The sequence below is a fragment of the Brassica rapa genome, chromosome A09 (genome assembly GCF_000309985.2).
Source record: "Brassica rapa cultivar Chiifu-401-42 chromosome A09, CAAS_Brap_v3.01, whole genome shotgun sequence".
NCBI lineage: Eukaryota > Viridiplantae > Streptophyta > Magnoliopsida > Brassicales > Brassicaceae > Brassica > Brassica rapa.
Window position 1 is genome coordinate 9,799,839 of NC_024803.2, and position 18,060 is coordinate 9,817,898.

Genomic DNA, 18,060 nt, shown 5'->3' on the forward strand with positions numbered 1-18,060 from the left:
ATATATTACTTCCTAAATAGAGAGTATCGGATTAGAGAAAATATTATTTTAAATTCTATTTTAGGAGATTAAATTTGGAGTAGTATTTGGAGATGCTCTAACTCGAATCCAATAATATATAATTCTCCCGGTCGCATAATGTCGAGAGACATACGTATGTTACGAGTTACGACTAATGTATGGAAATCACGTACGGGTTTACAAGTTAAAGAGTAAGCTGGCCCAATATGCCAAGAATCTTTCTTTCACGTGACCAGGTTTTAAACTCAACTTCCATCTCCTGTTTCTGTCTTATATTAGATGGAATAACACTCCAGACTCCACGTTACAAACAGAATTATAAAAGAATTATGCAATCTTATATTTGATAATGAATTTAATATAATTTAATTTAAAAAAAACGTCAATGTTTTGTTCAGGGCTTTTAGATTATACAGAAGGAAACATTCGTCAGATATTTTCCTCTTAAGCCAGATGTTCTACCAGTCAGGTATTTGGGATTACCTCTTTGTTCTAAAAGACTATCAGTCAAAGACTGTGATCCATTAGTATCTCAGATCAGAAAAAAATACAATGCTTGGATGAATAGGCACTTGAGCTTGGCGGGTAGGCTCACTCTCGTTTCTTCGGTTATCCCAGGTATTATATGCTTCTGGACATCGGAATTTTGTATTCCGGGAAAGGTTTTGAAGATGATAAATAGCTTATCTACTTCCTTTCTTTGGCATGGTTGTCTGGATAATCCAGTAGGTGCTAAATTCTCTTGGCAAGATGTTTGTTGCCCTAAACTAAAGTAGAGGGAGGTTTAGTTCTTTAGAGTAATAGCCTTGGACCTTTCTATACGAATGACATTGGATGGAGAGAGAGTTGTTCCTAGATGAAAATGAGAATTCCGCTCCTTCCAAACTCCATACAAATATGCTTGCCATATCTGTAGTACAACCAGTTTGAGAAGTCCATCCCGGGGGAAGACAGACAACCAGTCAATAACACTTTGCCAACTAGTAGGAGCATTTGAAACACCCAAGTGAACCAAAGACGTTCTCCAAACCTCGGCTGAGAAAATGCATTCGAAAAACAAATGATCTCTGGATTCTTGCTGTAAACCACAGAGAAAAAGAGTACCTTCAACATCTAGACTCCACGATAGTAGCTTGTCCATAGTGGTGTTTCAGTTTAACATGAAAAGCCATGAAGCATTATGATTGACTCCCTACAAGGGAGAGATTAGTAAAAGTTGGGGTATGCAAGTGACACTAAGCTGTTGCTTGTGTAATTCTTTGGTTGAAAACACAGACCATGTCTTCCTGAGATGTAAATGGACAGAGGAACTTTGGGGCATGGTGCTGCACAGATTGGGGATAAGGCAGATAGCTTTTCACACATGGAGGGCGTTTTCGGAATGGCTTAATATGAGGAACTCACACTCCTCTAGGCTCCTCAAACGCCTTGTGTCTCCCAACAACAGTCTGGACAGAGAGGAACAGAAGGTTTCACGACGGCAGCAACACCTGTCCAGCTCAAGTCTTGAAGATAATAGACCGCCAAGTCCGAGATATCATCCTGGGTCATCGGCACCAACAGAAATTCAGCGACCTTAATGCAAGATTGGCTCGCTTTTGCCTAGACCTTACCTTGTTTTTATTATTTTTGCCAAGGCTAATTCTAGAACGTATTAAAAGTTAAAACCTATTGCATCTTTACAATCCCGCTTAATTAATATGAAAATTCACATTGTGGCAAAAAAAAAGGGAAGATCACAAGTCGTAAGAGTTAGGCAATCCTCGGTGTCAGTAAAAAGAGTTTCTCACGACACCGTAACCCTCTGACATTGGATAGTACCTTGAATTTGACATCTTGGTATATAAGACTGTTAGTTAAGGGTTAAAATATTAACTGATGCATTTAAGCATGTATTTATCTTGTAAGAAACGCACTCTTTTCTTGAATATTACATGTCTGTGTGTATATAAAGTAAGTAGCTGAATAACGATACAACTCATCAAAAAAAAGAAAAAGGAAAATAAATAAAATAACAGAGAGAAATCGAAGATGAATGCCATGAAGTTTGTTGTCCTTTTGATCTTTGTTGGAGTTGTGTGTGCCAATGTTGGCGCAAGGAAGGTCGAAGAAGTGTCCAAAGAGACGAAGTTAGGCATCTCTATTCCCAACACTGTCACTACCAACGGCATTGGAGCTGAGCTTGGCAGAGTTTATGCTGTAACTGGTGCCGATAATTATGAAAATGCCAATGCTCGTGCTGCTGCAGGTCCCGACGGTCCCAGCACAGATACATCTTCAACTGTCCATAAAAGTACTAATGGATATGTCGATGCAGAAGGTCCCAACGCCAGTACTAATACTTACAGTACCGCTTACGGTGCCACCGTGGCTAATGCTGCAGCGGGTCCCAACGGTGCTGGGGGCAATGGAGAGGCTTCCGGAAATGCATACAGCAGTGCTTCTGGCTCCACCACCAACTCCACCACCGACACTTGAGCGATTGGTGATCATGCTCAAGTCTCCGCGTATATTAAAAAATACTATACAAACCCAACACAATCTCTTTTGTATTCATAAATAAAACTAGAGATTGTCACTTTTATTAATTATGACATAATGTACATGCTCTCTACGTGTAATGTCTATTGTATATGACAAATAGTATGTTTGGGATTCAAAGTCTGATTATTATTGATGAAATAGATGAGTATATATAGGTACTCAAAGCATATAAAAGACCAAAGCTAAAGATAAATAGGAAATCTAAACATCATCCTTATCGGAAACTAAATAGAAAGCTTATCCTAATCCATATAGGAGTTAATACTCCAATACCCCTCCTCAAGTTGGAGCATGAATGTTATTGATGCCTAACTTGAGTAGAAATGCATCGAATTCCTTTCGTCCAAGTGCTTTGGTTAAAATGTCTGCTAGTTGATCATGTGTAGAGACATGAGTAGTGCGAATAACTCCTTTGGTGATTTCATCCCTTACGAATTGACAAATGATTCCCATGTGTTTGGTGCGTTCATGTAGAACTGGATTAGCGCTGATATATAATGCAGATTTATTGTCGCAGCAAATGAGCATTGGCTCCTTATGGTCAATACCTAGCTCAAGAAGTAACTCTTTAATCCATATAAGCTCCTGAGTCATCGCCTTAAGTGCTCGGAACTCGGCCTCTGTTGATGATAAGGAGACACAATCTTGCTTCTTAGTTTTCCAACATACAGGAGAAGTCCCAAACTGTACTATCATACCGGTAAGCGAACGATGAGTTTGAGGACATCCGCCCCAATCTGAGTCACACCAACCAGTTAAAGAAAGCGTAGTGTTGGCACGAAAGAGAACTCCTTGTCCTATAGTTCCTTTTAGATACCGTACCACTTTGAGAGCTGCCGACCAATGTTCTTCTTTGGGTTTCTGCATGAATTGAGTGAGAATATGGACTGAATAAGCAAGATCGGGTCGAGTAGCCAAGAGATAGATCAGTCTCCCAGTCAGACGGCGAAATTGTTCAGGATCAGTAAGCAAAGGACTTTCAGATTTTGCAAGCTTGTGATTCTGATCCATCGGTGAACCAGCTGGTTTACACCCAAGGAGACCACATTCTGTAATAATATCAATCGTATACTTCCTTTGACATAGATAAATTCCTTGAGATCCACGCGCAACTTCCAGTCCGAGGAAGTACTTGAGAGCACCAAGGTCCTTCATGTAGAAACACGTAGACAGATAAGCTTTGAAAGATAATATTGCTTCGGATGAATCGCCGGAGATGATCAAGTCATCAACATATACTAGAATGCGTAAGGTAGTCTTGTTGCGTGAATACACAAACAATGAGTGGTCGGAATGTGTTTGGGAGAAGCCATATTTTTCCAAGGCTTCAACAAGTTTGGCAAACCAACACCGAGGTGCTTGTTTTAATCCATAGAGGGACTTTCGGAGACGACAAACCCGTTTTTCATTTGGTTCAGCAAATCCGAGAGGAATGTTGATGTATACTTCATCTTGAAGATCCCCATGAAGAAAGGCGTTGTGAACGTCCATCTGATGTATCTCATGGTTCTTTTTCGCTGCAATGTCAAGAAATATGCGCACTGTGGTCATCTTAGCTACTGGCGAGAACGTTTCGGTATAGTCGAGACCTTCTTTTTGTTTATTTCCCAGCACCACCAGCCGAGATTTATGTCGTTCTATTTCCCCGTTTGCTAGCAATTTGATGGTATATAACCACTTAGTTCCAAGAGCCTTCTTGCCTGGAGGAAGTTCTTGAAGATCCCATGTATGATTACGTTCAAGCGCATCCATCTCTGTTCTCATAGACTTGCGCCACACGTCATATTTCATTGCTTCTCGAAAGCTCTTAGGCTCAATATTAATTGTTAGAGCGATGATGTAGCTGCGATGTGAAGGTGAAAAACGATCATATGATAGATACTCAGATAAAGGAAAGATCGAACCTGAGGAAGGCTGAGGAACAGATGACGGAAGAGAAGGAGTGAGAGCAGGGATTGTAGTAACTGTATTGACTACATAGTCACGGAGTCGTGAAGAGGGCATTCGTGTGCGCTGACCGCGACCCATGTCCTGATGTTCTGTAGTCGCAGATTCTGTTGGAACGGCCGTTGATGTTTCTGTTTCTGTTACATCATCCTCTGTATCTGTAACAGAATCCTCTGTATCTGTGTTGTCGATAGATGTCTCAGTGATGGAAATATTTTGATTGTTTGTTTCAAGACTCTCTTCATGTATTGTTTCAGATGGTCTTGTAACCAGTATTTCCTCAATTGCTATAGCCTTTTCCTTTGCAGAATATGGGAACACTTCTTCTTGAAATTCAACATCTCTTGAGATAAAAACTTTTTCAAGCTCGAGATCAAAGAGTTTCCAGCCTTTAGTACCGGAAGGGTACCCTAGAAGAATGCATCGCTGACTGCGTGACGCAAATTTATCACCCTTCGTGTTTTTGTTATGTGCGTATGCCAAGCATCCCACAACGCGAAGGTGAGATATGTCTGGAGGTTGGCCGTGAAGCATCTCATACGGTGTTTTGTTGTTGATCACTGATGATGGTGTTCGGTTGATTAGATGTCCAGCAGCTAGAACACATTCTCCCCAGAATTCTATAGGCAAATTTGCTTGAAACCGTAGGGCACGAGCAATATTGAGGATGTGTCGATGTTTTCTCTCAGCACGTCCATTCTGCTGCGGTGTATGAACGCAAGACGTTTCATGAATGATTCCTTGCTCTTTAAAAAATCGCGTGAGGCATGTGAATTCTGTTCCGTTATCGCTTCGTACTGTTTTCACTTTCTTTGAGAATTGTCTTTCAGTCAGGATTAAGAAATCTTTGATTTGTTGAGAAACACGCGACTTATCAGGAAGCAAGTATAGCCAGACCGCTCGTGATTTATCATCAACGATCGTGAGAAAGTATCTAGATCCACAGAAAGCTGTTGTTCGATATGGTCCCCAGACATCACAGTGGATTAAATCAAAAATTTCTTTTGCATTATGAGAACTATCTGGAAAACTAAGTCGAGTTTGTTTAGCTCGAAAACAAATATCACAAGTTTTGATGAGATGATCATGAGACACCGAGCTCTTAATATCTGGGATCATGCTGGTTACTCGAGATGATGGATGGCCAAGGCGACGATGCCACAATACTGAATCTTCAATAACAGTAGTATGGAGCGACACGAATGTTTCAATCCCTCGAAACCGGTACAATCCCTCTCCTTCTCTTTCACCCGCTCCAATCAGCATCCTCGAGGTACGGTCCTGCAATACCATAAGTTTATCAGTGACCTGGCCAACAAGGAAGTTATCAGTAACAAGTTGACCGAAGGATATTAGATTTGTGTGGAAGCCGTTGACATAATACACATTCTGTATGTGTAGAGTAGAAGTTAGTTTCACGGTCCCTTGTTTTGAAGCAACCGCACCGGATCCTGCTGGTAATAGGACCGGTATGTCTGGAATATCTCGAACGTTTTCCATTAGCTCAAGTTGCCCTGTCATGTGATGAGTTGCACCTGTATCTAAGATCCAGATACAATTATCCTTCTTACCCTTTAGAGAATCTGTTGTTGTTCCTTTGTTGATGAGTTTCTGCACAATGTTCCACTGATCATCTGTAATCCCACTCAATCCTAGACGATCTGCATCAGTGATTGTTATGTTTGCTTGGATCGACTTTGGAGTAGTATTATTCAACACCGTGGCTGTATTAGCTTTTGGTGTTGTGTTACGATCTTGAGTGGTATTTGTAGATTTGCGATTAGTTGTTCTGTTTTTAGATCGCTCCTCCCACCACTCAGGGTAACCAATGATTGTGAAACAACCTGCAGCTTCATGTCCAGTGCGTCCGCAAGCCGTACACTGGCGTGTTGGATCTCTGTTTCCAGGCCTTGAGGAATTTACTGTGTTTGACCGTGAATTGGTGGAAGATCGAGTCTGTGACAAGAGACTCATAACAGCTGGTTCAGGTGTTATTGTTGATCGAATGATCTCGTTTTGTGATATCGTCTGGTACACGCTATCGAGATCAGGAAGAGGAGATATTGCACAGATCTGAGATCGAACAACTCCATGTATGGAATCGTCAAGTCCGGCTAAGAAGTCATGAATTCGGAGAGTTTCAGCCTCCTTTTCTCTTGCTGAATTTAGGTCGCATTCACACTTGCCACAGCTACAACTTCTCGAGTTCATACATTCGGCAATCCCATCCCAAAGTTTTGTGAGACGTCCGAAGTATTCATCGATGCTGGAACCATCTTGTTTGCAATTTGCGAGTGCAATCCGTAGTTGTTGAAGCCTTGCTCCGCTCTTGATGGAGTAACGCTTCTTGATTATGTCCCATAAATCTTTTGCGATTTCCCGGGTTGATAGTGATGATTTGATCTTTGGTTCGATCGTTTGTTTTATCCATCCTACAATCAGATGATTGTTTGCAATCCAATCTTCAAAGTAGGATGAATCGGCTGCCGGTTTTGGAAGACTGCCGTCAAGGAATCCGAATTTCTTCCGTGAGCTGATTGCCATTCGGAAGTTGATAGCCCATTCATCATAATTCAATCCGTTGAGTAGTGGTTGTGAAATCACAGCTCCGGGATTATCATTAGATGATAGGTCATAAGGAGAGATGGTTTTGTATTTGATTTCACCTGCTACTGGTGTAATCGACATTGTTTGGAATGAATAACGTGTGTTTCAAGTTTGGAAACAAAACACGAGAATAGGAATATGATGATCTTGCGTTTGTTACGAGATCACCAAGAGAATAAGAATGAATAGGTTTAGATTTGTTTGAGCTCTGATACCATGACAAATAGTATGTTTGGGATTCAAAGTCTGATTATTATTGATGAAATAGATGAGTATATATAGGTACTCAAAGCATATAAAAGACCAAAGCTAAAGATAAATAGGAAATCTAAACATCATCCTTATCGGAAACTAAATAGAAAGCTTATCCTAATCCATATAGGAGTTAATACTCCAATAGTATATGACATAAATACAGTAATTACGAACTATTTAATTTCCACGGATGATATCTCCCTCGGCTAACTCAAATCCAATAGTAATGCTCGCGGTTGCCTAATCGCTATAAGAAAATAGCTCCAATTAGACCAAAAAAGAAAATCGCTCCAATTACTGGTGGGTTCACCGGGTCTATCAACATCAAGATCATCACCATCACCTCTTGTCTCCTCTCTGAGGAGTTCCTTTCCTCCCGATATTATGAGGTGGAATTTGTCTATTTCCATAACTGATTTGCTATCTTGTGCAGGGTCCGTTTGAGGCCTTAAGATGCAATGGATTTCATTTCGATGGTGTTCTGAAGTGTGGATTGAGTGTTAACGTCACACTTCAAAGTGATTAAATCTCAAGCTTCTGGCGTTGCTGTGAACCTTCAACGCATTAGAGTCTTACTCTAAATTTCCTGTCTTTTTATCTTAAAAGTTTCTCTCTCTCTCTACATCTATTTTTTATGCTTTATTGTTTTTTTGTTGGTAGAGTTTGGTTAAAATATCTTCCTATTTGTAATCCAAATGTTTGAAAAGTAATGAAAGTTTGTGTTCAGAAAAATAACATACACCTTATACAGGTAAACATATATTAATCTTGGAATAACGATTAGATAAAATAGAAATATGACACAGTACTACCTTAAAGAATAGCCGAAGAAAAATGAATGATTAGAAATATGCGCATTGCCCAGCTTTGGGGATTAAGGAAAAGTATGTGTAATTATATACACACGATCTTTAGATTCAATCGTCCATAATCGCCACGAGCGATCAGAGCCTTCTTTATTCACATGTAATATATTTATGTCATAAGCAATGATTTTTAACCCGATCTAAATATTGAACCAGATTACTTCAGTTACTGTGTACTGGGCAATAGCAAGAGTTTCATAGTAGCATTCTTAGCAAAAAAAAAAAAAAAAAAAAAAAAAAAAAAAAAACCAGATTACTTCAGTTACTGTGTTATTGGGTCGATTGTGGTTGAACCAAAGATCAATAGATTAATAAATTATAAATTATAATTATATATTAGTACAATATTATTTATCATTGAAAACATAAAATAATATCAGAAATCTATATTTTATTTACAAAATATAAAAAATATCTTAATAAGTATATATTTTATATATTAAATAAGTATAATATAATTATCAAAACAAATAATTACTTTATATTATGTGAATATATAGAACAGTTTAAAATTAAAAAATACAATAATATTTTATCTATAATTTTTATATTACTATAATAAAAATAATATATACTATTATCTACGCTAAAAGGTTAAAACATCTCAAATTTTAATTTTAAAAATATATTTTAAAGTCTTCCACAAATAGAAACATAAATAACCATAAAGGAGCTGACAAAAAAAATATAAAATAAAGTAAAAATATATTTCTTCTTTAGAGTGCGTTAAAGTTTAGTAAACAATATATATATATACACCAAAAGTTAAACTGTAAACACATTTTAAATTATTATCCATATCCCAACATAGCTGATTGTAGGATATGTATATATTAAATAACACTAGGGGTCGATCGATCCGCCCTACGGGCGGGATATTCTTTATATGTGATTTATGATATAATTTTTTTTTGTGATTTGTGTTTTAAATTTGCATTTGTAAGAGAAATATATGATAATGATTTTTGTTTTCCAGAAAATTTGAAGTATGGAGAGATTACATGTGATAAGATATATTTAAAATTAAATAGTTGTTTTTATATTAAAGAATTGTAGCGTTGATATGTTGTGAAGGCTTCGAATGGTCTTCATGTTGTTTCCTCTAACAAAAATTTGATCCAATATTCAGGTGATTTGTAATATTTTGGGTTTAGAAGGATTGAGTTGTGAGTAATTTATGTTGAAATCATAATCTTTCGATATGGTATTCTAGTGGAAGTGGTGATTATTTAAAACTGCATTTCTTATTTAAAGTAGAATGTTATATTGAATGCGAAGAACGTAAAGTAAACCTAACCAAAATAAAAAAAAACATTGAAAACAGAAAATGTGAAAATTGAGTAGCGGTCGATGTAAAACCAACTCCAAAAACTTTACCATTTTTTATAGTAATAACAATCAATGCAACGATTTTCCAGATTATTGATATGGAGCTTTCTTGGTGGCATTATAAATATTATATTATTAAGCAATGTTTAGTCGACTCCATCATTTGTCAGCTTCAGACATGTCGGTTTGTCGTTCATGACGATCCATAAATTTCATACATTCCTAATGTTCTGCTATGCATAGTAAAATTATGGCATAGAGATACTTACCAAGATAGTTACCTCTACCATAGTCATTGTTTTCCATTATACAAAAATGTTTAGCCTTGTTACGGCTTTGTTTTATTGTCAAAATTTTTTGTTTTTCCTAATATTAATTCTTGAATGGAAAAAAAGTCTGCATTAGTTTTTAATAAAATATTTAAAATGCCTATTTTATCATCAATTAAAAACTTTCTCTATTTTCATTGCATTTTTATGATTTATATTATTATTTTACTTTTAATTTTATGTGTTAGTTTTTTTGAATTTGGCATTTGAATTTGGCAACACTTATTGATTTTCTATTTCTTTAAATTATTAAGTCATACAATGAGGAAATATGTTATTTACTATAATAAAAATTACTTAAAATAGGTAAGTAAAGGAAAACCTATACAAATTGTAACTATATATATGCTTGTTTGAATTTTATATGTGATTATTTTTAAAATCAGATAAATCATGTTATTTGAATTCATAATTAGGGTTTGAAAATAAATGATAAAAAGTTTATTTTACATTTAATTTATTATAAAAGTTATCTAAATTACTAATGTTGGGACAAATATTTTATTAATTTATATAGTAATTAATTTATGAAAATATTTATTTCTTAGATTTTTTATATTTTGGAATATTTTTTTTTATAAAATAAGAAAATAGTTGATTTTATTCTATATGTATAATTTGAAAATTTAAATTTGACTTTCATATTGCTTTTATACTATTTATTATACATAAAATATTTTTCATATGATTTAAATGACAAAATAGTTGATTTTATTTGATACATATTATCTTATTATTTTATCGTTATCTGATATTTCGAGTCCAACTTAGGACCGACGAAATTTATTAATTTATTATAAAAGTTCTATAAATTATTAATATTGGATCCAATTTGGTTCAGTTCTGACTTTTTAAGTAATTTTGAATAATTCGTTTAAAAAGGTAGATAATTTGGATTTTTTGGATTAAATATTTAATAATTCATGTTGTTCGGATAAAAACATCAAATAAAAGAAGAGATATTCAAATAATGGTTTATTATAGTGTTTAAGGACATTTTGTTATTTAAAACTAAATACTGTAAAGCTAATATTTTTAGATATATAAGCTATATTTTAGATATTCCGGTATCTAATTTGTTTTTGTTACGGTTTTGGTTTAGTTTCAATTTGTTTGGTTATGAATATATGAAATTTTTGGCCATTAGTAATTTTTTGCTCTGGTCTGATTTAACATCGATTAAATTTTTAAGCTCACACAAAATAGACATGGACCACTTAGGTGTGTGGCATAATGTGCAGATTTCCAACGCATAGATGCTTTATTTTATTTTCTTTTTTACAAAAAAATATAACTATCTTTAATTAAATTAAATTTTTGCCTTTTCAAAACTAAACTTACTGAAATTTTATTTAAAAAATAATTTAGAAGATCATGTTAAAAATAATTTTCATTCAAATTTTCGTACAAATTGTCAAAGGTAATTCTGACCTACACAGTAAATATGTACTTCGTCAGGTAAAAAGAAAACAAATGGTTAGTGATCTATTCACATCAATGAACTATAAGAAATTGATGTGTATCCGGTCCAATATTAAAATATGCTTTTATTGATAAATAAGTTGGAAACATGAAACCAAACGATGTTTTGAAAAAGACAATGCAAATGACGTTTCAGAAAATGCAGGAAACTATATATGGGTAACTTATGCAGCTAAGCTTTCATCAGAGTTGTTTGAGCAGCTGTTGTGGTTTCATTCAGCAGAGGAGTTGGGTTCACAGGGATTTCACCACTGCCTATAGCTATGTCAGTTTCTTTTAACTTCTGACCATCTGAGCAGATGCAGGACACACATATAGCGCCACTGCGCCAGGCATAGAATTACCACTGGGGTGGTTATTTCCGCCCTGTCAACACGCATTACAATATGTCACACTGCTAGAAGCATTGAGAGCGTATGCATTTAGCTCGGACACCGTAACAGATGCAATTTTCTTTACACCACCATATTTAGTAGAACTTGTGGAGCAGCTAGCTCCAGACTCGCCCAAACCAGCGGTTGGTCAAGTCAACATCTCTTTATTTGCAAGTTCCAAAATATATAAACTTGAATCATCATGAATAGGCGACCTGCAAATTTTAGTGTATTCAGTATCAGATAATTTCTAGAGGAAAACATTACAAACAGAGATGGTAGAGAGATGGTTTTGACCTCCAACAAACTTGGGACTAATTCTGGTGGAAACAATGACCGTAAGCTCAACACGTACCCTAAATAAGTTCTGGTGAAGTTGGCTGGCCTGAACATCGAAAGCACTGAGACGAACAGTTGTAGTCCTGAAAGAAAAATTGGAGCACTTTAGGCTCTTGGTCTTAAAACCTCAGAAAAGTAAACATGAAAAATCATCATGTTGCTCTAATCTATTTATATAAAGAAATTTGAAATCAAAATAGAAGTGAACGAACCTTTGTAAGGAAAAGTCTCTCGGCATGTTGCTGCAAAGTACCACCAACTTTCAGCCCCAGTGCCCCCAGCGCCTGAATGACACAGAAGACGGATAATTAAAGGAAAAATGCTTCAGGGATCATATAAACATGAAGTATGGTCATTACCTCCTTAAGCTTTTGAGGTCCCACGTCTATCAATTACGAAGTTGAGTTAATGAGATGTGCCACTCTTTGTCAAGGTCTTGCAATGGCTCCGTTCGTTGGGAAAAGGTGGAACGCAACGTTGACGTTGGAGATCAGAGTAAGTCTTCTTCAAGTTCTGGCATCCATTTGGTTGTGAAACTCTTTTTGAAATGTCTCTCAAAAGCCCTTCTACCCATGTAGACACTGTTTCCACGTATCTCGCATTCAACTTCTACACGACACAACAACACCAAATTTGATTAGTTAACATAGTGGTTTTCACTGTCTACTTTAACATTGACGATGGTCTAAGAACTTCAAAAAACCTGGCCAAGTCCATGAAGCTTGTAGAGCCAGTATGGTATTGGCTTCCCGTCCTAACCCATTGGCAGCTTCAGTGGATTGTAAGCACCACCTTCCTCTTCATTACTTTCTACAGATCACTGTGTGGTGTAAAATAAATACCAATAATTATCTTATCTAAAGGCCCGATTTGGAAATCAAGGGATATCGTAAAGAAAAGTATGCATCACCAAGCTTTAAATTAAATAGGATATAAATAATCTGCAATAAAACTCTTGGGTGCAGACAATATGGTTTCTCTGAGGTTTAAAACTTATAATTACACAGGATATAGAGGGTTGGCCACAAAAATAGAATATAGAGAACAAAAGAAAACAAAGAGATGAAAGCAACTCTGTGTACAATCATCAAAATTATATTTATATGTGTTTGCTTAAACTATTCTGAGATTTTAAATAGATACTAATCTACATTTTTCACCAGCATTATCATCTGTGTATATGTTTATCAAGAACATAACAGAGATCATGAACAAAACTGAAATGTATATGTGAGTTGCTTATGTATCTCAATCTAGAAGACTATGCATGCACATAGATTTCGTATGGGTAATGAAAAAATCCAGTAAACTTCTGTAGTGTGCGGTTATTATCATGTACATAGATTTCCTATCTTACCTCTTCAGAAGAAGAAAGGCTATGGAGTGAGAACAAACAGGGCCTTCGTGATTGTCAACTGTATCGATCAAAGCGCCCATTCTATAATCCGAGAGCTGGATGCCACCTCTGTGTAATTTAGAGAGACTCCATGGTATTTTGGGGTGGAAGGTCAACTCTTTTTATCGAAATATTTCAGTGTTTTCCCAGTTTACAAAAGCTCTACACAAAAAAAAAAACATATTGGTCAGTTCATAGAAAACCAAAAAAGCGCAGAAGCAAAATTATAATCAAAAGTATTTTAATGGACATCGAAGTTTTTAGTAAAAACAAATGGACATTGAAGTCTTTTTAAAAAAAAACTAAGAATCATGAGAAGAAAAAATGATTCAACTGACAACATATAAGATTAGTTTACTGGAGAAAGCAATTAGTAGCAACAGATCAGATCAGAACCTTGAATCATTGTCGACTCTGGTCAGGAAAAAGCTCAGGCGTCTCCTTGCGCCGTAGAACAAAGAGGAGAGACGAAACAGCTTCTTCGCGTAATTAGAATCTTCAAATCTAGAACTCGCCATCGATTAATATAGTGATGTGGAATGCAGGATGAATTTGAAGAGTTTCTTATTTGTTTAATAATAATTGAATGCAGAATTTACGATTGAACTGTAACGACAAATTAGGTCGGTTTCTTTCGTCGTCGGTAAGACGGTGAGAACGCGAAAGAGAAGTGCTTCGGTGACGTGGAATTATTCATTAACATAGCTGTTTTCTAATTGGTTGATTATTTGAGCTGACGTGGACACCTTCTCGATGGATTATATCTTCCTTTTAGTATTGTATTGATTACGTTGGAATATATGTATAACAACTAATTAATGAATAGGAGAAAATTTGAAAAATGTTAATTTCTTCCATTTAGAAAAATATTACAAAGAAAGAAATAATATCAACTAGAACCAAAAAATTTGAATGTGCAAATCCGACAATCAGAAGTAGATTCATGAAGAATTAATTCTCATGGATATGCATAATAATTCCAATAGCAATAAGAAACATATTTCAAGTAGTTGAATCAAAATCTCAGATTGAGATTCTGTATTAACAGCAGCTCTTTTTTTACTAAAAATAATGTTTAATTTAATTTTCAAAAAAAAAACATTATGTAGCTTTAAATTTTGAGTGACATCATTGTGACAGTATTATGATAACTACTACGTAGGTCATATTTTAAGAAAATGATTACTAACTGTAAGAATAATACAACATCATATGATCACACATCTGAAAAAATAAATATTAAGCACCTGAAATATATGAATCACATGAAAATATCCATGAACTATTATGTGTTATGATCATAACACCATCAACATTATTTTGATAGCTACAAAAGTGCTAACTTGTAATTCGACAACTTTTAATGTTGGTTAACATTTTTTTTTACATTTTTTAATATGTTATCCCATGTTCTTTGATGCAGCCTTGCATTTTGAATACTTTATCTATGTGTGTTTATTTGTATGATCCATTTATCAAATAAATTTTTATTCAGTGATACCAAATTTCAAATCTGATATATTTTACGATATTAAAATTATACTTATGGTGTTAATAACATAACACATCTTAGTTTATGGATGTTTTCATGTTATTCATATAATTCATGTAGTTTTTAATACATTACTTTTGTCCAAATGTGTGATCATGTGGTGATGTATTTTTTGTGTTGTTCACAATAGTTTTCGTAATAAAAGTGTATATAAGTCATATAATCATCCCTATATTATGCTAATTGAGTAATATATTATACCTTTATTTGGTTCTCGCTATAATTAGGTAAATGATGTTGGTGAAAAATGGTAAATTTATTTGTGTGGGTTGACCAAAATAGTTTTCGTCCTTTTTCCAATGTGTGCTTTTTTATTAAATAATATGACATTTTTTATAACAAAAAATATGTGATACCGAATAAATCATCAGTTGTTAAGAAATGACTAAATGTATTTGTAATTGTATCTTCAAATACAAAAGAAAAATGATATTGACAAAATAACTTAGAATTATTTAAATAAAACTTGCATAAACTGAAACTAATTAATGAAAGATGTGTAAATAGCATGTTGTCAAAACTCTTGTATAATTTACATGATATCTTAAAGGATATGATCATATGAATATAATCTAACAATTATCGCTTGAGACTATTTAATTAACTAAAAATAATAAATATTATTTACTTAACAAAAGAGGTTTCCTATAAAGAAAATCCTCTAATAATTATAGTTTGGCTTGACCAAAGTAGTTTTCGTACTTCTGCCAACGCGTGCTATTTTATTAAATAATCTGACATCTGTTTAACAAAAAATATGTGATATCGAATAAATCATCAGTTGTTAAGAAATGACTAAATGTATTGGTAAACGTATTTTCAAATAAAAAAACATGATTTTGACAAAATAGCTTAGCATTATTTAAATAAAACTCACCCACACTGAAACTAATTATAATGAAAAATATGCATATAATAGTGTGTTGTCAAAACTCTTTTGAATTTAAATGATATCGTAAAGGATATGATCATATGAATATAATCTAACAATTATCACTTGAGACTATTTAATTAAGTAATGCCAAAAAAAACAAACTAAAGAGGTTTTCTATAAAGAATATCCTCTAATAATTATAGTTAGTAGTTGGATATTTGCAAAAGGAAAAACTCAAAATAAATAGTAAAGGTAATAATTGGGTATGCCATATATTTGATTATATGATAAATTGAAAATAATAAATATTATTTAATTAACTAAAGAGATTTTCAATAAAGAAAATCCTTTAATAATTATAGTTTGTAGTTGGATATTTGCAAAAAAATCTCAAAATAAATAGTAAAGGTAATAATTGGATACACCATATATTTGATTAAATAATAAATTGAAAATAATAAATATTATTACTTAACTAAAGAGATTTTCTAAAAATCCTCTAACAATTATAATTTGTAGTTGTATATTTGCATAATAAATCTCAAAATAAATAGTAAAGCTGATAAGTGGATATATCATTTATTTAATTATATAATAGATTGAAAAGTTTAATATAAATAAAAGTGAATCTAACTTTCTTCAGAACTTATATATAGGATAGGAACATAGAAGGGTTGTGAGTACTACACAGCTTGGGAGGGGAAAGGAAGAGAGCAAAACAAAACAAAAACAAGAAGATGGTTTCATTTGGCAAATTTTTCTTCCTTCTGCTTTTATGCCTTAATCTTCTTATGTCCCCAAGTAAGCCAAAAATTATTTAATATTTTATCTTATATGTTTCATTATAGTATAATTTCATATATTATACTTTTACTTGTTTCAAGATATTTGGGATATATGTTGTACAGTTACCAACAAGGATATACAGATCCACATCTAATAATACAATTGACTTTGTATATCCATGCTTTCACACCTAATAATACAATTGACTTTGTATATCCCTTTCAAAAGAGATTTTTATCCAATTTTCCAAGTAAAAAATTTCAATTATATTTTATAATAAACTTAATAAAAGAGTTAAACTGGATATTTTGTCTAATTTCATTAAGTATAAATTGATTTTAATGAAAACAATATTAGATTGGCAGTTTTTTATGATATCATCATTCTAATTTTTTTATTCGGCAATAAAAATAATGATCATAAATTTTCAATAGATTTTTGCACGAAAAGTATTTATTTTAAGATATTATAGATTTAGAAACATAGAATTTTCTCACAGTAGTATATATATATAGCGATTAATGAAATGGTGTGTAATACTGAACCTCATAAAATAATGAACAAAATAATACATAATGCAAAAATGATTATATTTTCAAAGTTAATAATATATTTTTAAATATTTCTAATCGAGAAATGAATTTTTTATCTTAAATTTTAAAATATAATGGCTTTATCAAGCAAAATATTTTTTGCTATGCTATGTTACTCCTTATGCTCTTAACCTAAGCATGAGATAAAAAAAATGGTAAATACCGTTCTATTTAATAAAATATTATGACTCCATTTAATCGTTTCGTTATAGTTGAACATATAATACTTCGTTTGTTACAAAACAGTCACAATTCACTGATCACTAAAATAAAAATTCAGAACCTGCGGAAGCAAAGATTGGTATAGAACCTATAGGTCTTTGCTCGAAGATACCCAACTGCAATCAGAAATGTAAGGAAGTAAAAAAGACTACTATTGGGGGAATATGTTATAGGAGATCTCCAAGGGACACCGAAGACACATGTGGTTGCTTTATAATAATCTCATATATCGCTTCTTAAAGATATTGATAGTGATGTAATAAAAGACAATGAGTATCAAAATATTTTAACTGAAAGTGACAAAATTAAGTATTATATGATGCAAATGATTTATCCAAAACTTGTTTCTTTTTGTTAAAAGTAGGGCTGTTCAATATGGTAAAACCAAACCGAACCGAAATAGACAATATGGTTTGGTTTTGGTATATAACCGATTAAACTAAATAAACCGAACAAAACCGATTAAAAGTAGAAACATGTAAATATGTATCTATTTTATAACAATACATGAAAATCTATTTGTTACATAAGTTAAATTTGTGTT

The 18,060-nt window shown here is 33.5% G+C and overlaps 1 protein-coding gene and 2 long non-coding RNA genes across 3 annotated transcripts; 2 read left to right on the forward strand and 1 right to left on the reverse strand.

The window, feature by feature from the left end:
- Positions 1 to 840: 840 nt before the first annotated feature.
- Positions 841 to 2,660, forward strand: LOC103838417 (UPF0540 protein At1g62060). Its single transcript, XM_009114854.3, has one exon. The coding sequence runs from the start codon at positions 2,053 to 2,055 to the stop codon at positions 2,497 to 2,499; it is 447 nt and encodes a 148-aa protein (XP_009113102.1). The 5' UTR covers positions 841 to 2,052; the 3' UTR covers positions 2,500 to 2,660.
- An 8,610-nt stretch (positions 2,661 to 11,270) lies between these two features.
- LOC103838418 lies at positions 11,271 to 16,314 on the reverse strand. Its single transcript, XR_627122.3, has 7 exons — positions 13,886 to 16,314; positions 13,451 to 13,651; positions 12,797 to 12,913; positions 12,453 to 12,702; positions 12,306 to 12,377; positions 12,052 to 12,176; positions 11,271 to 11,969 (listed from the first exon to the last, which is right to left on the reverse strand). It is a non-coding gene; the product is annotated as an uncharacterized LOC103838418 (long non-coding RNA).
- Positions 16,315 to 16,563: 249 nt separating this feature from the next.
- LOC103838419 lies at positions 16,564 to 17,854 on the forward strand. Its single transcript, XR_627124.2, has 2 exons — positions 16,564 to 16,716; positions 17,575 to 17,854. It is a non-coding gene; the product is annotated as an uncharacterized LOC103838419 (long non-coding RNA).
- The last annotated feature ends 206 nt before the right edge of the window (positions 17,855 to 18,060 follow it).

What these genes read in the sequence shown, in the direction of transcription:
- LOC103838417 (XM_009114854.3), top strand. Translation starts at nt 2,053, where the DNA reads ATGAATGCCATGAAGTTTGTTGTCCTTTTGATCTTTGTTGGAGTTGTG.